General features: G+C 39.9%; 1 protein-coding gene across 3 annotated transcripts; it reads right to left on the reverse strand.

Annotated features, from left to right (window-relative positions):
* Window positions 1-43: 43 nt before the first annotated feature.
* Window positions 44-18461, reverse strand: LOC128902622 (RNA exonuclease 1 homolog). 3 transcript variants are annotated; one of them, XM_054185921.1, is made up of 16 exons: window positions 18260-18461; window positions 14682-15673; window positions 14047-14133; window positions 13294-13498; window positions 12327-12469; window positions 11388-11522; window positions 9956-10052; window positions 9648-9704; window positions 9024-9161; window positions 8562-8675; window positions 7901-7974; window positions 7520-7630; window positions 7100-7215; window positions 6086-6224; window positions 4692-4812; window positions 44-390 (listed from the first exon to the last, which is right to left on the reverse strand). In XM_054185921.1, exons 1-16 carry the CDS (start codon window positions 18396-18398, stop codon window positions 299-301), a joined length of 2760 nt encoding a protein of 919 aa, XP_054041896.1. In that variant the 5' UTR covers window positions 18399-18461; the 3' UTR covers window positions 44-298. The 3 variants fall into 3 exon arrangements, with proteins under 3 accessions (XP_054041896.1, XP_054041895.1, XP_054041898.1); XM_054185920.1 differs by having other exon boundaries at window positions 9024-9170; XM_054185923.1 differs by lacking the exon at window positions 9648-9704.
* Between the last annotated feature and the right edge of the window lie 6985 nt (window positions 18462-25446).

The following is a 25446-nucleotide window of genomic DNA, read 5'->3' on the forward strand; positions in this document are numbered from 1 at the left end:
TGATTACAGAGATAATACTCCTTTAACAGAAGAGAAAAAAAACATATGGGTTTACTGTTCAACACAAGAATTTACTCACTGCCTCTTACTTCCCTGTATTTTGGCATTTGTGATTTCTCCTTCCTGTACATCCTAAGCTTCAGAAGTACCTAGTGTCAAGTTTTCCCATTAGACTTTCCCACTGTCCTCTTTTTTCTTTTTACATCAAAAAAAAATTGATACTGCAGCATTACAGAGCAGTGAGCCAAACCGAAGTTGATTTTCCACCCCAGATCTTGTTCCTCCAAAGCCATAATAATCACTGTTTTCTTGTTTTATTGTTGCTCTTGACCTTCCAAAGGATTAGTTCCATACAAGCAATTGCATCTTCCCTGGAATTATGACCACCAACTAGAGGAGAACAACAAAAAAAAGTTAAGAGTGTTAGATTGTGCGTTTCTTTTTAAAAGAATGGTAGCTTTGTTTATTAAGCTGAACAATTGTTGAGAATATTAAGACAATACTTTGTATTCACACAGTTTTTAGTGCAACTTCTTACTACCAGGAGTCAAGGTTAATAACCACATGCTTCTAGCAGTCCAGTATTGTCTGGCTCCAGTTTCTCACCTGATCCTCCAGCTGCAACATCCAACGGAGCATGGATTAGTAACCTGGAGTATCCAACATAACTGTCTTTGGAAAACCAGCTTCCCCAAGTCACATAATTTCAAATGAGAAGTTGAAAGAGTAACAGATGACAAAGTTGATTTTGCAACTTTTAAGTAAACTCGATAGTAAATTTCTACGTTGGTAACTTAAGGACAATCTACTTCACAAAATCTAAACAGAATGGAGTTAAAGGATTTAAATTATATATGGTTATATATTTTTATTACATGCTTAATCAAAGCTTAAAAAAACCCTTACAATTCTACACGTTTTATGCAGTTCCCATAACTACAAAAAGTACAGCAGAAAGGTTTTAATGCATTGTGGCTGGAAAACAGTGGTAGTCACCTGAACAAGAAATGCACAGTTCACTCATTAGTTGGCACTTAATGTAGGCATCAGAATACCCTTCCTAACATTGAGTCAACAGAAGTAAATGCTGGCTGCTAGGATAATGATTAGTTAACTAATGAAAGCTTTGAGCCCTTCTTACTAAAAGCCAAAGCTCCACGTTGGGGCTCTCCAAGCAACTTTAGGATAGGTGGAGGGAGAACAGACCTATATTCAGCCATCATCTTCATAAACAGATATTTGACACAGTTAAAATTGTCACATTGACTAATTGGAATATGTGTCCCTCTGTAAATCCTATATGAGCTGATCAAGGGAAAACTAAATCCTGTATCATTTGTGTTGAACAAAGATATCATTTTGAGTATAGAAGCTTTAATAAACGTAGAGAAAACCTGAGATAAACAGGTTTGGGACAGGGGCTGGTTATTCAGAAACCAAAAAAAGTTGTGGAAGAAAGAGTCTGACAGCATATGGTTCAGCATTTTCATTTAAGGGTGGCAAAATCCCCTCCCCATTCTGTTTCTGAGCTAGTGGCTCAAAAAGAGAAAGGTATTGCTTCTTTGCACTATAGAATCACAGAATCATGGAATTGTCTAGGTTGGAAGGGACCTTTCAGACCATCTAGTCCAACCATCAACCTAACACTGACAAAAACCACCACTAAGCCATGTCCCTAAGCACTATGTCTGCACGTCTTTTAAATACCTTCAGGGAGGATAACCCTTTTGGTGAAGAAATTTTTCCTAATATCTAATCTAAACCTCCCCTGGCATAACTTGAGGCCATTTCCTCTTGTCCTATTGCTTGTTACCTGGGAGAAGAGACCGTCCCCCATCTCTCTACAACCTCCTTTCCAGTAGTTGTAGAGAGCGATAAGGTCTCCCCTCAGCCTCCTTTTCTCCAGGCTAAACAATCCCAGCTCCCTCAGCTGCCCTGCATAAGACTTCTTCTCCAGACCCCTCACCAGCTTCATTGCCCTTCTCTGGACCCACTCCAGCACCTCAATGTCTTTCTTGTAGTGAGGGCCCAAAACAGTACTCAAGGTGGGGCCTCACCAGTGCTGAGTACAGGGGGGCGATCATTTCCCTAGTCCTGCTGGCCACGCTATTCCTGATACAGACCAGGATGCTCGTGGCCTTCTTAGCCACCGGGGCACACTGCTGGCTCATGTTCAGACAGGACTTAACCGACACCCCAGGTCCTTTTCCTCTTCCTCAAGCTTGTAACGCTGCATGGGGTTGTTGTGACCCAAGTGAAGGACCCAGCCCTTGTCCTTGCTGAACCTCATACCATTGGCCTCAGCCCATCAATCCAGCCTGTCCAGATCCCTCTGCAAACCCTTTCCACCTTCAAGCAGGTTAACACCTAACTTGGTGTTGTCTGCAAACTTACTGAGGACGCACTCAATCCCCTTTTTCCAGGTCATTGATAAAAATACTAAAGAGAACTGGCCCCAATACCGAGCCTGGAACAATATAGCACTGCATTACTACAGGTGTTCCATTTCCCAAAGAAGCAGAGGACTTAAGTGCCATCACAACAAAAGATGACTCTATAGCAACTGTACAAGCTTCTAGCTTGTTCTTGTAAAACTTAAATACCAGTGATTTGAGATAATTTTTCATATGTAGCAGCCTAGACTCAGAAGCAAAGGTCTTCAGACATTTACAGACATGTAGTTGCAGTTCAGGTGTCTACTGACTTAAAGCAGTGGAGTATCTCCTTGAATGTGGAAGTGGTTATACTTATATATATTCTCTCTCAGTGAGCAAATAATTCAGACAGTCATGGTAGTCATCTGCAACAGCATTAGTGTGTTACATGAATGCTTTTACCAGCATATTTTATAAGAACTATCCCTGCAATATCTATTTAGATTGGACATATAAAGAGCTGTGGAAGCTAACAGTTTTACACCACCGAGTCACAGAATCAGAAGACAGCTGGTAATAAACTTGCAGATTCTAGGTTTCTTCTCTCCTAAATGTACCATAAGAAATAAAACAGAACAGTTGCCAATAATCAAACAGAAACTATTTTGTCATTTGCATAACAAAATGGATGTGATCCTGTGAACTTCCCCTCTGCCCTTACTGTCTTTTGTCAGAGAAAGTTTCAATCCTCATCTGCTTTCCAATCCATGAAGTAGTGCTCTCTCTTGCCATTCCACCCTTCAGCTGTTAATATTTTTTAACTGGTCAAGAAAGCACAACCTGTACAAAACAGGTTTTTCAAGTAGTCTGAAAAGACTCCGTCATTTAAACAAGTCTTCTAAGCCTTCTTTTTCAATTTTTCAAAAATTCTGCAATTTTTCAGTCAATCAAGTATATGATATGCTGTAAGTCAAGCTATATCAGCAGCTGCAACTCTTCTACTTTGGACACCAAAAATCCTGGAGTTGAGACCCTTTATAAATGCAATCCTAGACAAACCCCAGTTTGAGACAGTCAGAAAAAAAAAAGGCAGTCAGTTAAATTCAGAGCAAGTTAAGTCACCACTGTCCTACTGCTTTCTGATAGCAAAGAGTGTTTCATACTACTAATCCCTAGATTTACAAAACAAGCAAATCCAGACTTGATGTTTAATACCTTTCTTCTGTCCTAGCACAAAAATAACACAAACTAGCACAAAGTAGCAGCACAAACCAAAATAAACATAGGGAATGGAAGTAATGTGTCATAATTTTTTTTCATTTTTTTCTAGAAATGGCAACTACCTAGCTCTATAGGTTAAGCTTGGATTTTAGCTCAGTGGTGATCAACAAAGAATCCAAAAATCCAAATTCAGGCAGAAGAGTCTGCTAAAGGCAGAGTTTTCACTATTTGAGATAGTCATCTTGAAGTCTGTAGAAATAACTTTTGACATCCCCCTTACCCTCACCACAGTGCCATGCATCAGACTGTCAGAGCAAAGGAAGCCAGAGGATATTAGAAAGCTTTGAGATGCAACATCCAGCTATGCCACTGGGTATCAAAAGCCACCAAGTTTTGCTCAGTGCAACCATTTTTATATTCCCTGGACAATGAAGATATGTTAGCAAAATAGAATATTATTTGTTGTCTAGAAGGCTTCACTGATAAAAGCAAATATGAATCTGGCAGTTTATTTGATACTCAGTTTAATTTGTTCTAAAATCAGATTAAACCCAATTATTTAGAATGACATGGTCAGTATAAAATATAACTCTCAAATGCAATACAGCACTAGTATTAGATGCACACTGTAGAACAGATTTATTGATTTGTCTTTGACAGCCAGCTGAGAAATTTACTGTAATTTTACTACTGAAAACCCCAGCTGAAGAGCCCCTGTATCAGCTTGGATAAGCAAGTGAACCTCAAAATATATGTTAGCCTCATCACACTACCTTCAGAATTTTAACAATGCTCCTTCTATGTGGGAAAGAAACTGGAATGCTTTTGTGTGCTGAACGCTTTGACAAGTCATCCGTACTGGGGTGAACAAGTGAGCGGCTGTGTGGTGTATAGTTGCTGTCCAGAGTTAAACCACACTACCAACCATCGTACACTTGAGGTACATCCTCTGTATTTACTATACTATTGAAGTAAAGGTATCTAAGACAAAGCTTTAAGCAAGCGCATTACTACCTTTTCAGTTTTCCGTGTTATTCCTGTCTCCCATTTCACAACACAATACACCAATTGCTTAATAAGAACCTGCACTCTTACCATCACCTTGACGAATTCTCCTGAGGTAGTCAGCCATCAGACTTGCAAGGGGTCTTTTGTGAGGCAAACCTAGCCGATGAGGAAACAATATTGATGTGTCCACTACTCTGCCATGAATTAGCTAGAAAAAAGTAGAGGCAACAGTAATGACTACACATACAGTTAATCTTGCATCTCCTTTATTTATTAAGGAAATCCCACCTAGTATGTAAGCCATTTCTTTTCTCAATAATATGCCCAAACTAATCCTTGAGCCCCAAATACTATGTCATTTGTCCTGTGTTCCCCTATTCATTATAAAATGGCAAACTGTGGGGCAAGAACTCTGGAAAAAATTGTGCCTCACAGTGATTTCTGTACACTACATTGAGGCTTATACAACAGTTGTATATATCAGTGAACATGATTAATTCTGGTTTTAGATAGACAATACCATACTGCAAGTTTCATTTGCTTTGGCCTTTAGATATCATCAGCAGGGAAGCCCATCAAGGCTAAATTCTAATTCCTTAATTAGTAATAATTACAGAATGGCTGAGGTTGGAAGGGACCTCTGGAAGTCATCTTGTCCAAACCCCCTGCTCAAGCAGGGCCACCAGGTTGCCCAGGACCACATCCAGTTGGCTTTTGAGCTCTCCAAGGTAAGAGACACCATAACCTCTCTGGACAACCTGTGACAGTGCTTGGCCCTCTCACAGTGAAAAAGTGTTTCCTGATGTTCACAGGGGACCTCCTGTGTTTCAGTTTTGTGCCCATTGCCTCTGGTCCTTGTCACTGAGCACCACTGAACAGAGCCTCACTCAGTGTCTTTCATACCCTCCCTTCAGGTATATACATTGACAAGATCCCCCCAAACCTTCCTGAGCAGATGGTTATGTTTCTTATGGAATATTGCTGCCTTTCATATTTAATAGCATAATCCATGCATTTCTGATACCTAAGGTAATTACCTGACAGGCAGCATAATTGTTTACAGAGATTCTAAAAGCAATCCCTTAGCATTATTTGAATTGTCACTGTCTTTTATGCACATACTGGCACAAGTTCAGCAAGATCAGAAAACATACAATTCTAGGTTTCTGTGAACCCAGAAATAAAGACAATATTATTCAGTGGTGATGTATAGTTACATAGGTAGAAGCACAAAACAGCAAAGTAGAAAGCCCAAGTGTCAGAACCTTTACCATGCTGTGTTTCTATATACATCTCTTCTTTCTCTGAATGTAGTGTTGTCTTTAATACAGCTATCATTTAACAATCAAGTACATTTAATTCTTTTTTTCATACATGTTGATCTGCTGAAATACAACATCCTTTTCCTTTTTGAAATTACTTAGAACACAGTAAAGACAAGTAGTGACCTCTTAAAAACGGCTTCAAAAATGTCATTTTACCTTGAGAGCAAATAAGTTATTTTCTAAGCAGTGCCCAATTAAAATTGTATCTGCACTGAACAAGTTCAGCAGTATTGCCTGTACATCCCGAAGAGATGTCGTGGTATTCTTCAGATCATCCTCTGCTGCTGCAGAGAGTCTAAAGACAGATTTAGAAGAGCTTCATTAACAGATACTAAGAAATACGTAGAAGAACTAAGTTCACAGTGGTCAGTCCCCCAGCATCTCAAGTTAACACTAGGCAGCTTTGAAGTCACACAATGCTGAAGTCAATATAAGGCTTTTTTTTCCCCCCCCCCACTTTCTCCCTTTTCACCTTGGTAGTGTAAGATAAACTAAGCTAGGTGATATTAACTTAGCTCTACCACTACAAGGAACTGAGCCTGTTTTTTGAGCATGGACCAAATACAGGGCTCTGAGCAAGTGAATATTGCTGTTGAATCAGTAGGAACACATTATGTTGGTTCTCCTCCAACTTTTTTTTACAGTGAGGCTCAAAACCTGTATTTCTTCTCAGAGCAGTTGCAGGACTTCAAAGAAATAACAGAAATTGAAAACATGTCTTCCAGGTCTCAAAGATAAAACACAATAGGAAGACCGAACACAAGTGATCTGCACTAAATACAGCTCCATCTAGTGAATCTGTACTGTCTGATGGCCTCAACACATGGCTTATGACTATACTGCCTTTCTGTGGGACAACATTTATAGATGAAATTTGCATTTGCTTCTATCCCCTTAGGGAATTTCCCAAGTTCTGGGAGGTTTAGTTTAATTTTTCTTTTTTTTTTTTTGCAAGAAGGGGAGAAGAAGTCTTCAAATGTGGAAAAAAATAAATTTAGTTTGGCAAAGGGAAAAATCCTTCTTAATCGAGCCTTTAAGAACAAAAGCCTCATTCCTGATTGAAAGTCTTTATGTTACTAGAAACAGACATTTGAGAGGCATGTTTCTTCTTATACACTTATCTGCCAATTTATTGTCTAATCCTGAAATACTATAGACTAATTAGCATACCTTATATCGTAGTCTACAACTTTACCATCTGGTTTAACAAACGTATCATAGACAACCTGTAGCTTAGCATCAACCACTGTCACTCTAGTTAGTTCCAAGCCGTGGGTTGTGTAACACTGAAGAAAAAAGTAAATTTAAAGAACATTTACACAGCAATGATGTTTCCTTACATTATGTAAGTTGTACAGAAAGCAGAACTAGCTACCAACTCAAACTATTTTACTTACTGCATACTACACAGTAATGGTCTAGCCACGTAGAGTGACTAGTCAGACCGAAGGTCTAGTCATGTAGAGTTACTAGTCAGAGTTCTGCAGATCTCAAAGACATGAATTCCAAACTACTACAGATAGGAAATGGCTTCATAAACAGCTAATTAGTCTTCTATTAATTGAACAAAACTTTTCAGGTTGCTCATACCATCTCGCAGTCCACAGCATATACACCATAGTTTCCATCTAAAGGCGGTGATTTAATTAATGTCTTCATGAAGCCTTCCAATTTGTTCCTTCTTCCATCATGAACATGAAGCTGCAAAGTTTGTATTAGTGTTTAAGTGCAAGTTTGCTAGATATGTCTTACCTGAATTGCCAGGTAATTCGTTTCTCTAACAGACTCAGCAGCATATATAATACTTCTTGTCAATATTTGCCACATAATTTACTAAATGCTAGTAAGTAAACCTAAAGGGCTTATACCAAACTGTTTACAGAAAGTTCTGACCCACCTGTAAGTCAAAAGGACACAGAAAGCAAACTGAAATACCACATTACATAAACCTTCTGAAAACATTATTCCTACCTTTGCAGTCTGACATCCAGCAGACCCAACTATTCCCTCACAACAGCTATAGCATTTTTCCATGCCACCAGGAACTGCCAAAAAGAAAAGTAGAAAATTGAGCAGTTTTTGCAGCAACTAGCAATTGCAAAAACGAATCAGCACCCTCACTCCTCCTCTAAAATTTCTTTTCCATTTTCTCCTGAGACTGCACTATGGAAAGAAGCAAGTCCCACCTACAGCTCCCACCTATGCCAGGATGGCAAACTGTATATCATTCCCTCTTGACACAATCTTTTCATCAAAAAAAGAAATAACAATGAATGGGAGAGAGAAAATTGTATGGTCTAGAAGGTTCTTCCCGAGAGAAATATTAAATATAGTTTCTGAGTATTTAGGTATGTCCCAGAAGAGATGACAAGGTTCACTTACAAGTCAGTGCAAGACCACACAATGAACATTTTTCTATCTTCTCCCCAAATGGTTTTACTAACATCAGCTTTCCTAAAATTGTGACGTATTTGGAGAGAACAGGCTTTACTAACTAGCCACATTTCCAAAGGTACAGCAGAATCTCTCTCAGCTGAACCTTGTGCAAAAGAGTTTCACACTCCGATCTTGTTCAGTTTTGACATGGGATGTTGTAACTTTTAACAGCTTCCACAATGCCAAGGATACCTACCTCTTTGTTCCAACACTCTACCAGAATGATAGTTGCATTCTTCTTTACGTCTATGTTGTCCTGAAGAAGTAATGGCATATACTTTGCCACACCTACAGCACGCTCTTTCGAAAGCTAAAAAAAAAAGATAACAGATACTCTACAAGAGCTGAGTATCAATACATAAGCAGCCTCCCAAGATTAGCTGTGTATAAAAGAAACCAAACACATTCCTCTATAGCACAATATGAAATTCAAGTTTACCAGCAACTTCTTAAATTACTATGTTGAAACAAAAATTAAAAGAGACCTATGAAGATTTGTGGTTTAGTTATGAAAGCTTGTGAATTCACTTGTAGTCCAGGCACTAAATACAGAACACTGCTGTAATGTATAATCTTATACCTGTTTATTTTACTGTTCTGTGAACCACTGACTGAAATTAATTTTTTTTGCAAGTCCGCAAGTCTAGTATGCACTTACCATCATATCCAGCAGTTTTTACAACCCCAGGAAGTATAGCACTACCCTTTTTTTCAGGATTTGGCCGAGGGAAGTTATTTTCATTCAATTGCTCCTCAGTCAGAAGATAATCTTTTAGAAGTTCATATAGAGCCCCATCTGTAAATGCTAAAAAAAAAAAAGCAACCCACAAACACTAAAAGTAAACAAACACAAAGCTTAAGCAATATTAGAACAAATGTAAGTAGCACTTAAATATCCCAGTACTTCCAAATTAAAACAAGACTGAAATTACAAGACATGCATCATAGTTTACATGCAACAACTATATGCTTGTACCTCAGAGTAATTAGAGGTTAGAGATGAAGTACTATTCAAAACAAAGATACTAAACAATAGGGAAGTTAATTCACTAGCTATCCCAGAAAGGCTAGGTATGCAACACTAAAGAACATGCTTCTTTCAAACAAAAGTTCAACATTTTTTCCCTAAAAATGAGCCTTCAGATATGAATAGGGAATTGTGCTGGAAACCCTTGCAGTCGCTAACAAATAAAGCTTGACCAAAAGTAGAGCAATATTTTAATGCTGAAATAAGCCCATCTATAGGCTAAAGTAAAGAACCAATATCTTCCACTTTCTTTACCTTTCTCTGACTTTATGGATTCAGCGCCAATGGATAATATGCTGTTACTAAGTTGCCCTGAATGCACGAAAAAAATATTTTTAGCAATTCTTATTAATTTTAGATTTTCTGTTAATATCCTAAGCAAATATTTATCAATAAAAACACCAATTTATTTCAGTGACATATTTCTACAGAGGATTTAGATACACAGAAATACCTTTAGTAAAGTTAAACTAAATAATCCTTTTGAGACATTTCTCTGCTGTTCTAATTTCTACGCTTACAACTCACTTAGAAAAAAAAATCTTCATTGAAAGCAAAAATACCATGATCTCTCAGATTTTTGAGAGTCTTCACAGCAAAATGTAGGTACATTTTTTTACTGCCACAACGATCATAAACAGATTGCTCTTCTACCAGGGCCTATATTTAAAAAAAGAAAAGAGATTGAGTGTTAGCAGAGTCCTTTACATTCTACAAAAAGCACTGCCATTTAGAATCTGAGATTCTGAACCCAGAGGTAGGTACACTAGTGTCCTAAATCTGAAGCGCAACAGGAGACACTAAAACAGTAGACAGATTCAGTAGTTATGAAGTAGAGACCTGTGGGGGAAACCAATGCACCAACTCAGAATTTAAAACTAATCCTTGTGGGAATTTGAATACTCTTAGTGTAACCATTCCTGTGGCTACAGGCAGCTTTTTCTGATCCTGCTTCGAAAGGACGCATTATTGCTTTTTTTTAGGACAAGAAATATCTTCTTAACTTTCTTTCCATAAAGTCGTAAGAAATAGAAGTGAGAGGAAGGTCCAGCACCTTTTAACTATAAAGAAGCACACTCAAAATAAGGATTATGTTCATTAATCATCTGAGGGACGAAAAATACTTCTTCCCTGGTTTTATTTCACTGTTTACACTATCTATTTTGTCAACAAAAGAGAAGCTCATTTCAGGCATAAACAGTGCCTTCTAACAATGACAAGGAAAGAAGAAGTGGAGAACTGATGAAGCTGAGAAATAATACAGGGGAAAGTTAAATTGAAGATAAAAGAAACATTACTTAATGAGAATGAAGAGTCAGGCATACCAACATATGCTGCATAATATAGAGAACACACTGGAAATGGTAGAGGAGTAACATCTGATGGTGTACAAGTTTTTTTCAACATATAATTAAATACACACACAGAGTCTTGTCAGGACACCTCCAAAAAGTCTTTTGATTTCCAGCATGCAAGAAATTTAGATCATCTAAAGGTTAAGCTCTGGATATTTGTGCCTGTCACACTGTATCTGCTGGCTATAAGCTTGAGTAGCACTCGGTGTAGTGTAAGCAGTAAATACAAGAGCAAAGGCTCAAAATGATTGAGAGATTTACAATTGTTCTTCAAACGTGTTTTCCTCCTGTCCTGAATACATCTCAAAGTCACAACTACATTCCAGGAAGCCTCCAGTATTCACAAGATGATTTTTATTTTGCATTTGCAAAAGAAAGACTTCTCCTTTTTAATACTAAAATAACATGTCTTTAGCACTCCTGATTACCTTCCAAAAAGACAAATGTTTTTACTTGGAGAAAATGGATAAATGGATTGATAACACTGGCAAGTATAAGATGGAGTACATTTTAACTTCCACTTACTCAAAGTCTGAAATATTTGCCTTAAAAAAAAAACAACAGTAAAACATTGTGCAAGATAAGACCTATTGACTTAATTCAGAAAAGGAATTGTGAAGAGCTACAAAACTTTACAAACCTTGTGAATAGCTTCATTCACTGTGCTACAAGTTTTGAGGCATTCTGCAAAAAAACAACTGACATATTGCTGTCTTGTCCCAAGTGGTACTTTGGATCCTGATTCTGGAACACAAGGCTTTTTCTGAGTAGAAACCTTAAAAAAACCAACATACAAATGTGGTCAATATATAACAAATAGCCCCAGTCCAGACATTCTTTTGCCCATCCTCAGAGGAAAAAAAAGTCAAACAAAAACTAAAATCAAACTTTGCTTAATAGCTATTCAGAAAACTGGAGTTGCATGTGACAGGGAGTCAGGAACAACCATCAGAAATAGTAGCTATAGAGATTTTTCCCTGCTTGAACTAAACAAAGTAGTCTTCCGCTCAAAAACTATTTTTAATACCTCACATAACTTTAACTTATTTTTTCTTAAAGTTCAGTCCTTCAGCAATCACTGGCAGTTCGGTCATGATTTCATGATTTAAGTCACGCTCTCCTTCTGGCCTTTATTTCAGGCAGTACTTCACTCACAGCATAAACTGAAAACTGAATCAACTGGACAGATAAAAATGAGTTTAGTGTTAGGAACCCATAACCTTTGTTAGACAATGCAATGTAGAGTTTTTGAATACCACAATATGCTTATAACCAACACAAAAGCATGACTTGCCTGAAAGCTAACTTAATTCTCCTACCACAACCACTTTGATTAACAATTTATGTATTTAATTGCTTACTTTTGTGTAGTGCTGGCTAGTGCAACCAAGGAAAATGAAAATCATAGCAACTTGACTACAGCAAACAGGACAAAAAGTAGTTTTTTTAAAAAAAAGCTATACTGGTATATCACATTACTGGATCTACATTATAAAAAAAATAGTTGAAATTAATTGTAGTTTTTCCACTTCTGTTCCCATTCACATATCCAAGTTCTGCAGCAGTAACTCTACAGTACCTTGCATGGCACATGAGCAGTCTTTTTGACTGAACAAACAGACAGTTCACAGGGCTTTGCTGTTGCAGTGTTTCCTTCTAGTAGTATATGCAGTTGACCACTCCTGGTCTCAATGGGCTGAACTTCAAGCAAATTTACAGAGGCTGAAATACACAGAAGATAGAGACTGAATCTAAACACTAATGGTAAGTTTTATTATTTAAATTACATTAATCTGGAACAAAAGTATTTCAGTGCTCCTTTGTTAAAGCAGGGTAAGAGTAAATTATTTTATTTTATTTTTTTTAAGATTTTCAAATCACAAGATTTAACAAATTGCTTCAGAAGGCCTGAATGCTTCAGATTAGAAACCTAAAAGCTGATATCAGTGCTAAAATGAAACTCACCAAATTTCTTTTTTTTCTTTCAACTTGTGTATCAAGAGACTTTCAACAAAGCAAATGCTTTTCAGGTTTTTTGTCAAAACCATACATGTTTAAAGAACATAGCACAAAGTACTATCACTACCAAGACTTCAGATATAACCTTGTAGTTTGACAGGGCATCTATCTGCACATGCTAATGCTTACCATCATTCAACTCACAACTAACATTCACCACAACAGGAACACGTTCAAGCAATGCCTAACCAAAGCAAAACTAGGTTTGGTTTGTCAGAATATCTAAAGGGCGGGTGTCAAGAGGATGAGGCCAGACTCTTCTCAGTGGTGACAGGACAACAGGCAACAGGCACAAGGTGGAACACAGGAAATTCCATCTCAATATGAGGAACTGGAACAGGCTGCCCAGAGAGGTTGTGGAGTCTCCTTCTCTGCAGATATTCAAAACCCACCTGTATGCATTCCTGGCCAGCCTGCTCTAGGTGAACCTGCTTTGGCAGGGCGGTTGGACTAGGTGATCTCTGAAGGTCCCTTCCGACCCTTACGGTTCTGTGATTCTGGGAAACCTACGGATCAAGCTGTCATACCTCTTGGTCCAATGCTTTGAAATGGAATAGCTGACAATCCAGACATAGTCTTCTGCTGTTGAGAAGCAGTAGCAATAAAAGCTTGTCCACTTTTAACTGTAGCTGGAAACTTCATTGCTGCCCAGTGTGCCTGCTGAATTTCTGCATCATGACCCTGCTGCCAAGGAGATGCTTTAAAAGGCTCCATTTCATTTTTGTTATGTACCTGATACGCACATATACGAAGACAGAGTTAATATTCAAGCAGTTCCAAATTACAGCAAGATAGTGTTAAAGGTAACACATTGCTTCTTAAAACTGAATTTTGTTATCAGATTCATAGCTCAGCACACTGTCCCTAGAAGGAAAATACCAAGCTGAAAGAGCTCAGGGGTGGCAGAGGGGGCTTAGAATTATGCCTGCTGTTAACATTGCCACATAAAGCACTATAAAAGCAGTGAAAGCAACAGCTACTTTGAGTTTCCAAGCGCTGTATCTGTAATCTCATGGTACAAACCTCAACTTTAATCTAATTTTTCAATACTCATTAGCCTCAGCTGCTCTGAGCAGCAGCTTATTCCACCCGCATCAGGAACCAACTCGGTACTACGATATTTGCTACAGCAGAAGAGTTGATGAAACAGTTGTTCTAATTCATTTCAAAGTAATTCTCAATTAGATTACAAGACTCAGCCAACCTGAAGTTCAACATGAGTCTACAGATGCTAAATAAAGCTATGTTGACCTTCAGTTTATTACAGGATTCTAACTCACATCAAATTTTGCCACGTGTGCAATTCTTCTCTTTTGACCAGGAGCTTTGGTTTCTAATAAGCTGAGATCTATGTTTCCTCCATGGACCTGTGAAAAACAAGAATATTGACTCTTTAGACCCGCTGTTATGAAGCTCTAGACTTCAGTAATATCCTCATGAACTATTCACTCCAATTCTTCAGGATATTCAGTTAAAAAACTCACCAAGAAAATTACAATTACAACAGTACTAGACAGTTATTTTACATTCAGAACAGTTAAGCCACAGTACTTTGAAGCTGAGGCAGTGGTACTCAGAGTTCCTACCTTTGTTTATACGAAGAACAGGAGACTACTGAATACACAACTGCCTCTAAAACTTTGCTTATTGCAGCAAAAGTAGAAATGGCTACCCCAAGGCAAGGAGCTATTCAGAGCAATTTTCTACTTCACAAAATATCCAGATCACCCATTGTCAAACTAGACTACAGAGTCATAAGTGTTACTTATGACTTTGTCTACTAGCGTTGAAGGCTCAAATGTTTAATCTTTACTAACACACATTTTGGAAAGAGCATTTGAACTTGACTATTTATCACATCCTGCCCTCATATCCTCAGAAAAAAAAAACAAGCACTGAAAAGGAAACAAAATACCTGCTTATCACTGTCCTTCTTTTGTGCTTCTCTTTCAGACTCCTCAAAAATTCTCCGACACTCCTCTAAAGGATCATCTGATTCAGAAAGATCTGTGTCCTTACCACTGGGTTCCGCTTCCTCAGCAGATGAACTCAGCAGAGTTATTTCACTTTCTTCCTTGTTTAAGTAATAAGTTGGATATGGGTATGTATCTTCTGGGGTACTATTACTCCCATTTTCTTCTACACTCTGACTTTCCTCTGTATTTATTATTTCCTCATAAGGTCTTTCAATTGTAGTTTCATCTTTTGACAGGTAACCAGTACACAAGACAGACTGTGTTACTCTTTGTCTGCTCAGACAGTCTTCATTACTACTATGTTCCTGAACAAATGCTTTGGCGAATATATTGGTTTCTGCATTCCCTTCCTTCAGAATTCCCTTCTGCATGACTGCCTCAATAGAAGGAGCTGAAGATAAATGTTTCTCCTTAGTATAAGCAAGGGCATCTCTTTCCTCCAAAACCTTCCACGTATCAGTGTTTACATCAGGCAAATAAATCTTGTTTGCTTTTGGAAAAACATTGCCCAGTTTTATAGATTTATTTAAAACTTTGCCATTCCTCTGCAAAGTGATAATTTTCTCTGATTTTTCTTCTGTACACCCAAGCATTTCTTCTATAGCACTATCATGTAATGTTTCTGCACATATTTCAGCAGCCATTTTTTTGTCCCTGTTCCCACTTATACACTTCCTACTTATTCTTGGCTTTTTATTAACAGTTTGTGGCGGCACATCAATGACAAGATCACATTCATCATCAGATTCTTGAAGTTTTATGACAATTATCTCTTGGGAAGAGCTTCTTGACCTCTTCGTGGTTACACATCTACTTCTAAATGGAGACATCTTTGAATTACCATCCTGATTTCCACAAGGAAATACTTCTGCTGGCTTAGACTGCTGCTTAGTATTTTCATCCTCATTTGTTATAGAAGAGATAGAGACACCTGCAAAATTATTTTGTAGAAAATTATATTCAAGAACAGTTGCTGGGCAACTATATTCAACAATGTTGATCTAATGTTGAATCTAATTAAAAAAACAACAGACATTATTTGTATAGCCAGAAACTGAAACCACGCACTAAAAATGCACTACAATGGTTTCCTTAGGAGAAAGTATCTTACTTTAAGATAATTTTCAAGGGTTAAAGTGTTTATAATCATTTAACTGGGAAGACTGTACTGTGAGAGTTCCTTCTGTTCCTTGATTTCATTCTTGACTGAATGTACTGCTATTTTAATCCTTTTAGGTTTTTGTAAGTCATCTGCTTCTCTTAGAGGAAAGATAGCTACAACCTTGAATTAAGTCATCCTAAACTGCAATCTACAGATTTCAGCTGAGGTAAAAGAAATAATCTATTGCATTAATTATGCACAAGACTACAAGACTCATTTTCCTAACTACTCAGTACCATTTCAAGCCAGGCATATTTATAGTTGTGCATAAGCTTTAAGCAGCCTTGAAAGCCAAATTTTCCAACTGCAGATTTAAGTGACTAACTGTTATCTTTTTAGCTTTTATAGGCTGTAGACTGCCTACCAAAACTCAACCTGACTCTTTTTCAAGGCACTATCTCCATCCTCACACTGATACTCTGGCAAATCACAAAACGTAGTGCTCGTTATCCTCCCAAAATTTTATTAATTGCATACAGACCCTGTCATCCAGGACATATGTTAGCATCAATCATGTATCTTAACAACAATGCTATTTACATTGTCATTTAAAAACATGTGTCACCATTTGATTTCAACAGCAATTGTATCAGTAATTATGAAACATTTCAGGGAATTACTAGAAAGTTACATTTTGTTAGTGAATGGGATCCCTTCCAGGTTAGTCAAAAATAAGTAATTTTGGCATTAACACAATAACAACACACTAAAACAGGGTGGTACCCCAAAGTCTCACTACTCTGTTGTTGTGGGTTAACCCTGCCTGTCAGCTGAGGCCCAGGCAGTCTCCCTCTTGCTTCCCTAGTGGGATGGGTCAGAGACTCGGAACGGTAAAAGTGAGAAAATTTGTGGGTTGAGATAAAGACAGTTTAATAGGTAAAGCAAAGCTGTGCACACAAGCAAAGCAAAATAAGGAATTAATGTACTACTTCCCATCATCAGGCAGAGCCACTTCCAGGAAAGCAGAGCTTCATCATGCCCAACTATTACTTCAAATGTCCCCCCTTCTTCCCTCAGCTTTTATAGCCAAGCACAACACTGTATGGTTTGGAGTACTCTTTTTGGTCAGCTGGGGTCAGTTCTCCCAGCTGTGTCCCTTCCCAACTTCTTGCCCACCCCCAGCCAACTCACTGACAGGGCAGCATGAGAAACAGAGAAGACCTTGAGGCTGTTCAAACAGTCTTCATCAGTAACTAAAACATGGGTGTGTTATTAACATTGTTCTGGTTCACAAACCCAAAACATAGCACCATACAGAGCTACAAAGAAAAAACTTACTCCATCCCAGACAAAACCAGTACACACTTCTCTACCTCAAATAAATATTCTGAGCAACCATGAGCTGGTAACTGTTCTTATCAGAAATACAAATAATCTGAGAGAGGTAACATTTACCAACCTTTCACACAGGTGAGATACCATTTTGACTATGTAGTAATCCATGCTATAGGATTATTTTTTGACCAACTAAAGCCTGAGCAAACCTTCAGTGCACAAGCTTCAAGCTTGCTAGAAGCTGCAGAAGACATTTAATAGCAGATGTTCGTCGATGAAAAGGAAATACCTATGGACTCAGCCTTCACCAAGTCACACCATGCTGCACAGCTAGCTACCAGCAAGTGGAAGTCAGGAAGGGAATGATTCCATGCTGGTTCGGGGTTTTTTTCCCCTGACTGCCAAAGATCTTAGCAACCATCAGATCACCCCAGTACTTCTTCCAGGCTGCAGTTCTTTATGCTCAAGCACAGAAATCTGCAAGAAAGGAACAACGTTTTACAGGCAACTGTGAAAACCCAGGTCCTTACTGTGGAAATGAAAGCTCCTGCTGCAGAGAAAGAAGGACAGCAAGTGTTTCCCAAAGACTGAAAGCAATTAATGTTACTTCTGCTCTTCATCACAAGGTCACGCACCATGAAGGGAAGATGATATCCTACCAAGAAAGTGGGAAGCCTCCAGCTTTTATTATACTATCACAAACACCAGTTTATACGCTAATCCGAGAACTGTGGCTGCCGTTTGCCACGGTGGGGGTGTTGAACTAATTACTTTTTTCCTCCTGCTAACAGAGGCAGAGCAAGACCATACAGACCTCCTCTACGGTGCCATTTCACTCTCCGTCTCTCAGGCACGGCACTGCGGCTCTTTACTTAAACTCCCATTCCCAAACGGCAGGCACGAAGCCGTGCCCGCCCCTCGGCGCCCTGCAGCACCTGCCGCCTCCAACGACAGCCCTGCCGCTGGGCAGCCACACCCCGAGCCCCCGGAACCGCCGGAGCCCTGCTCCCTCAGCACGGCAGCGCCTCGCTGCCGCCCCCCACCCCCAGCGCCCCGAAGAGGACAGGCCACCAGCCTCACCCTGCGAAGGGCCGGCGGCAGCTGAGGGCCGCTCCCCGCGGCACAACGCCCTTTGCCGGTAGCGAGGCCGCTGGCGGCTGCCACCCGCCGCACCGTCGAAGGAGCAGAAGGAAGGCACGAAGCACCTGGCGGGGCGCATCGCCCGCCCCACGCAACTCGTACGGCGGCTGCCGCCGCTATCCGCCCGTGCACCTGAGGGGAGAGCGCGGGAAGGCGCGGCGCCGGCAGCGCCACCCACCTGCCGCTATGAAGGCGACGCGCGGCACCGGCCGCCCAGTGGGAGCGCAGGGGGCGGGGCCTCGGAAGACGGTGTGAGGGAGTTGGGGGGGGCGGTTGATCTACCGGGAAGGAAGGGGAAGGGGAAGGGGAAGGGGAAGGGGAAGGGGAAGGGGAAGGAGAAGGAGAAGGAGAAGGAGAAGGGGAAGGGGAAGGGGAAGGGGAAGGGGGGCACAGCCGCCTCGTCCGGCGGCGAGGGGGATCCGCGGCCCTTGGCGGTAGGAGCTGGCCCCCCCGCAGCCCTCATGGCGGGGACCGAGCCCGCCAGGAGCTGTCTCGGAAAGTAAGGCTTCAGTCGACGTTTGGCATGGCGGTGAGAGAACAAGTGTCCCGCCTCCCGCGGGCACCCGCTGGGGGAAGAGGAGGGAGGTGCCGGGGGAGCCGTGCCCGCAGCCCTCCCTGGTGAGGAAAGATAGGCTGTGGCGCTGGGGGGACACCCGCTCCTGCTGGGGAAGTGGTGTTTTGTCGTGCGGGTGTAGGTGTTTATTTGTGAGCTGTGTCAGGAGCACTCGGGTCGGGACAGCCGTTGTGCCCCGGCTGGAGGAGAGTTGCCCAGGCCTGCTCTCCCAAGGAACAGGCGCTAGGACAAGAGGAAATGGCCGTAGACCGGTCTCTGGTTCTGATCCTGTGGGTCTCGTTGCACTTTCCTTCCCCATGTTGGAGTAGTGTCAACTGAAGGATTGTTGCTACTGCCTGGGAGTGGCAGACTGGTATGAGATTCTGGGTTTGGGGTGGTGCATAAAAAGCAGAGGAAGTGGAAAACTTGTATTCTCTTAAGAGACCTACCAAGAGATCTTTTTTTCCTCTTCAAAACACCTGCCCTGCTATTATTTGGGCTTGCACGTTACTGTATACATACAAACAGCATACAGGGCTGTTGTGCAGACAGACTTTCCAAAGTGCACGTATGTTCACATAACTTTCCCAAACAACAGACATTTAAAAAAAAAAGTTAGTTAATTATTGCTCAAAAAATTCCTAATTTAAAAAGTAATTATTGTTCAGAGATGCATCACCACCACATTGCTATTCAGTGGGTGCATCTAATCTTGGACTGCTTGAATTCATTTCAAGAAGTCACTGTGTTTCAGATGTTCCTTTTTAACTTGAGGAATAATGTGGAGCTGTCTTCTGGTCATGGTTGTATCTCCTGGCACTTGATTCTGAAGCAATTAATGTTCGACTGCAAACATTTTTGATCAAATTTTAATTACACATCACTGTCTTATGAGAACGTAAGGTTTATTCTGCCCTGTCATGAAATTTCAAGTTACAGATGTAGTGAATCACAAGTACTGTTTCTATAAGTACAGTTGCACATACACCAGCATCTGAGTTACAGAGCTTGTCAGTCACTGTTAATGAGATTCAATTTACTTGTGGCCTCTATTTAAGTCTTCATTAGGGAATCATTAAGTTCTTAATTCATTAGGTCCTCAAGGAATGCTGCTGAGACTCAATGCATGAGAAATCGGTGGTATATCAACTATAGAATTTATGATAGATAGTGTTTCTGATTTTGTGCTTTTCCCTTTATTCTGTATGTTTGATGATTTTTCTTCACCCCACCCTTCAGGAAACGGAAGAATCAGGAACTCCCTTCAGAGGGTCAAAGTAAGATGCAGAAGTATCTTTGTTGTTCATGGGAATTTTCCTCTGAATGCAGTAGAAACAATCCTAAAACACAGAACAAAAATCATTACATTATTCTCACCAGAGCAATCCAATAGAAACCTAACAGATAGTGTTGAAGACAGAAAAGAAATTACTGAACTTTCTTCTTTTTGTCAATGTTTGAACTGTCAAGGTAAGCATCTCAATTTATAAGGAAATGTTTAGTACATACACTCTTGGTAATAACATAATTTTCTGTTCTTTAATAACTCTGCCTTCACTTTTCATTTGCAGGGGAAAAAGTAAGCAAATTAACTCTGTCTGTACAGCCTTTTTGAGGTTTTATCACATTTTTGCATAGTCTAATCCTGTGTTTGGAGTAGCACCTTACTTTGTTACCCAAATAATGAAGTGAAGCACAGCACATGACTGGAAAACTTACCATGTTTTCACTCTGTACTTGATGAAAGCAATCCAACAACATATTAAGACTATGAAGATGCAGGCAACAGCTACACATGACACAATGAGCACTACATTTACTTTACAATCTTCTTTTCTTGTTTCTTGAGCTGTGTTCCTCTCAGGCAAATCAGCCTCGTGTGACACTAGAACAGTAAAGCACACACCACACCGCTAGTATGCACACAGCTCATATCCTGGACAAATCAATGCACGTAGAAAGGGGTTATATCTATGTGTTTGGAAATAAAAATAAGCACTTCTTCATAAAAGGACCAGTTCTTGAAAACCCAAATCCATTCCGTTGTCGATGACTTGGCCCAAAGCACACCTTCCAATCTTTCTAGACACGATTTATATCCACCATAAAGAGTAATTCTGACAGATGTTTAGCAGGCTCCAGGGACTGTGGAGATCCTGCTGCTCTGAGTTTATTAGAACCCATTTTTTCACCTCTGAGGAGATGGGGTGGTCTTAGGCATCCGTGGAACCGTCGATTCTATGTATTCCTAATTTACAGTGTGCAAAATCCATCAGGGCTACTCTGCTGTATTCTCACTTGGCATTTCTTGGAAAAATGCGTTGCTTGGATGGTATCTGATGTCACTGAGGTCAGGAATTTGATTACATGCTTTTGTTTGATGATAAAAATGCCTTTGATGCAATTGAAATATCCATGTCTTTTCCACATGTCCATCTGTTATTTAAATGCATATCTGATTCTTTTGCTTGAAGAGAAACAAGTGGGATTATAAATAATTTGCAAGCAGTTGACTGTTGTAGGATTTAAACCAACTTGTGTGTGGCTGCTGTAACACATGTGATTTCGACATTGTTAGTGCTTTTGCCTGTGAAAAGGAATGAACATCAGAGCTGTCTCCAGTGAGCTGGTCACTCTGTCTTTTATGATTTTTACTGCTATTTTGTATCCTAGTTTTGCTATACTTTGTCTAGATCTAAACCCCCGTCAGTTTCTCCTAGATCTTGTTAACTTTCCGAAGTTAAGGTTTCTAATTATTTCTGTCTATTCAGATAGGTATTTCTATCTATTCAGAAACAAGCTTATATATTTTTCCAGAGATAGAGAAAGCATATACCGCTGTTTTCATTCAAGAATCAATATGGAGAAAAACCAATACAATCTCAGAGGCCAAATTGCACACAATTTGCCCACAAAAGCCTGTCTCCCATTCAGGTCAGTAGAAACTTAACTTCATCCGTACATTAATGAACGCATTTTTGTTCATTATGAACACATACATTTTCCCTCAGTTGCAGGGTAGCATTAAAATGTAACTGGAGGTAGGAAAACAAGAGATACACAACCTGAAGCCTTCTTGAAGGTTTTGAGATAGAAGCATGTTTTCAGATTCCAAGTACTTATTTGCATTACTTTTCCTATAGCTTGCTAATGTGGCCTGTGCCAAGTTTCGTCGTCTTGGGACTTTGGTTTCTTTACCTGCTAATTAGCACATGTCTCAAAGACAGGGCTTGCCTAATGACTTTTACTTCTATGATTCTCAGATGAAGATGTGACAAAGTCTCTTGATTTCAAGTTTCTTTTTCTTTTCATTTCTGACCACCAAATTTAGAGTTGATGTTGTTCCTCTACTGTCTAGTTAGAAGAATTGAACTTAGATTTAATCGTTTGCTGAGTTCTCTACCGTACCATCCAAAGGTAGTTCTTCATGGTGGCTCTGTATGAGGGTGGTAGGGTAATGGGGTCCCAATCTGGATTCTGGAAAGAAAAAAGAACAGCTGCAAAGATTTTTCCTAAGACAAAGCAGAGAAAATGAAATCAGAAAGTTTTAACGTCTGAGATGAAAGGGAAGGAGAGGAACCGTGCCTAGGAAACCTGCTTCATTATTGTCAAAAGTCTAAAAGTTAGAAAAATTAGAAATTAATGTAGTTCACTAGCAGACATGTTTGGAAAAGCAGTGAGAACTGCTTTCTTTAGAAAAGACCCCCTATATTTTATTCTCCAGTACTTTGGAATTCTGCAGTGATTAGAAAATTGAGAACTTCGAAGAGATGTGTTATGAACTTAGAAATAGCAAAGGAAGGCCTGGTCTGGAGCTTGGTGAAACTGGGAAAATCTTGTCAGATTGGCATTGCAAAACAGTTTTTTTCAGTGTGATGCTATAATACTAGAAACCCTAACGAAAACACCAATTAGCTGTTACCTCGTGCCTGCTCTTCCTGGGAGCTCTCCTCTTCCTCTTCTTTGGTGGAGGTGAATTTCACTACAAGCAGTAATAATGAAGAAGCTGAAGTTACACAGGATGAATCTCTTAGGAGTAGAAACTAACTACTTACAAAAATCCCAGTCTAGTTACAAATTTTAAGGCAGAACTATTTTTGCAGAAGCACTTTCCAGATCCATGTTTGATTTTTGATGGCTGTGTATGGAAGGCAATGCGTCATTTGCCCACAGTGCTATGGCTGGTTTAAGAGTTTGCACGTGAGACCCCCTTTCACACTTCTTGGCAGAGCAGATAAGCGTAATAGCCAGCACCAGGATGTCACTTCCTATATGCAGTTAGTCACTCAGCAAAAATATCATTACCGTTATAGGCCACTTTAGTCATCCTGCATTGTTCAGTCTAAATTGTTACAGAAATGTCTTAAAGGAATGATTCAGGCAGAAGTGGGAAGGGGTTCTGTCAATCTGTCCACAGTGCCACGTGTGCTGACAGGCACTGTGGCGTTCCTTATTTTCTGCAATTAATTCAGATGTGGGCTCTCCTTAAACATGAACTGAAAACAGTGTTGGTGATCACAGAGGTCACCAGACAGCAGTAGACAGGATAAGAGGATTCTTGAGCCATAATGAAATGAAGTGGGAACCCGTGGGATCTGATCACTCACAAGCCAAATTACGTCTATGAATGTATTTGGTTAAAAGGTGGAGGGCAGCAGGATATTCATTCTCTCACACCTGTGGCTCTGTAAGTTTCTGTAGTAGTTTGGGACTGGTTTAGCATTTCTTGAGCTAACCTCTCATTATTTTGTCTTGTTCTTAGAACAGCTGTATCGGTAACGAATGCAACACAAGATACAACTTGAGATGCATAGCTGCCGGGTACGTGTGCCAGGCTCTTTCTGGACCTTACTACTACTTAAGCAGCTGTATATAGTTTCACACGGCTTCAGTGGTATCTTCTGCTACTTACGTTTTTCCTGCAAATTCTGCATAGTCTTCTTTAACAGATCCACTCCGTCATCCAGGTGGGACACAGGTGCCCTTGCAGAAATTTCTAAATGAATGCATATTCAGTTAAACTCCTATCTTTGCCAAATAAGCCTGGCATTTTCCAGAGAGTATTCACAAAATGGGAGTATTCACAAAAGCAGTCACGTCCAAGTGAGACAGATGGTTTTCAGCCTACCTAGTTGTGCTTTAACTGAGTTGTGGCTCATTAAATACAGTCATTCGTACAGAGAAAGCAACCCTTCCCTTCTTTGAAAATTTGTATTGCACCATTCTGTAGCTGCCTAAAGTGCAATTGAAATGAATGTTCTGAAGGCCACATATAACATGTTTCTTCCTCCATTTTTTGATTCATAACTTTTTTTGTTTCCAGTCAGCAACATTCTTATCAATGAATAGTACGAATTTTGAACGTACTTTGTTCAAGGACAGAGTAGTACAGCACAGTTCCTCTCTCTTTCATCTTCCCCTTCCTGATACATTAGAGGAAGAAAGAGTTAATGAATGTCTTTTCCTTACAGGAGTATTTTATAATTCCATTCTTGAACGTTATAATGCTGTGGTATTACAAATTATCTATTTCAGATGTTGACAGAAAAAAAGCCAAGCTGACTTCATCCTTGAAGTGTTCCATCGTCCGCCCTTTTGTCTGTCCCACCGCGGACAGGCTTTTCATTTCTGTCCCATCTATGAGCAACAGACATGCCATTGTGTGAGCAAAGGACAGGGCACTGTTCTAACAGGATCCCAGATGTGTTTATCCCGCCCTGCTACTACAAACTCCCCACTGAATTTGCGTGTGTTTCTAAGGCAGTCGTTTGGCTCGTGTGGAGACAGCGACTCCGTGAAAAAATATTAGCAGCAAATAACTGCAAACGTGAAGATCACATTATACGAAAGGGAGAATTCCACTTCACATACAATTTTGAACACCCTGTCTTCAAGAGACGGAATATCTATATTTGCAACTTAATTTCATTTTACTGGTTTCTATAATCTTCTTACCAGGACTTTGTTCAACATTAGTGGCGTTTTCATCATCGTCGTCTTCCTTCTCCTCTTCCCAGTAATCTCCAGGTAGCTCGACTTTGGAGTAATTCAGAAAATGCTCAGTCAGTAACTGCCTAGTCAAATACATGCTTTTTTGAAAACCTGTATTCGCTGGTGACTTGACAGGCTGCAAATGTTTGCTGCAACAAGTGACTAAAACCAGTTCAATAAATTACAAAGCAGTACTATTCACTTTTAAAAAATGCTGCTATTATTTAATGATGGTCTTTATAGTTATACGATGCTGTATTTCTAAATCTGGCTAGTTTCCAACAGCTTTGTGCACATGCCGACATTCATGAACTCGCTCCTGCCACAGGCTCCCCACTTGGCTCTCAGCTGCAGCCTTCGCAGTACAGCGTGCCACTCACAATATTCCTCTGTCAGGGCAAAAAATTATGTATGCTAAGAGTACAATATTCCAGTCTTGGGTCTGGAGCGTAAGATAATGGCTACAATGGTCAGGAATCCAAGGGTGCTTTTTTTACCTTGTGAAACAATACTTTTTCCCCTTTCCCTGTATGAAACAGGGCATCTGAGCTGGATCCAGCCGGAGAAACAGTCGGGAGTGTTT

This window comes from Rissa tridactyla, chromosome Z (genome assembly GCF_028500815.1).
Source record: "Rissa tridactyla isolate bRisTri1 chromosome Z, bRisTri1.patW.cur.20221130, whole genome shotgun sequence".
NCBI lineage: Eukaryota > Metazoa > Chordata > Aves > Charadriiformes > Laridae > Rissa > Rissa tridactyla.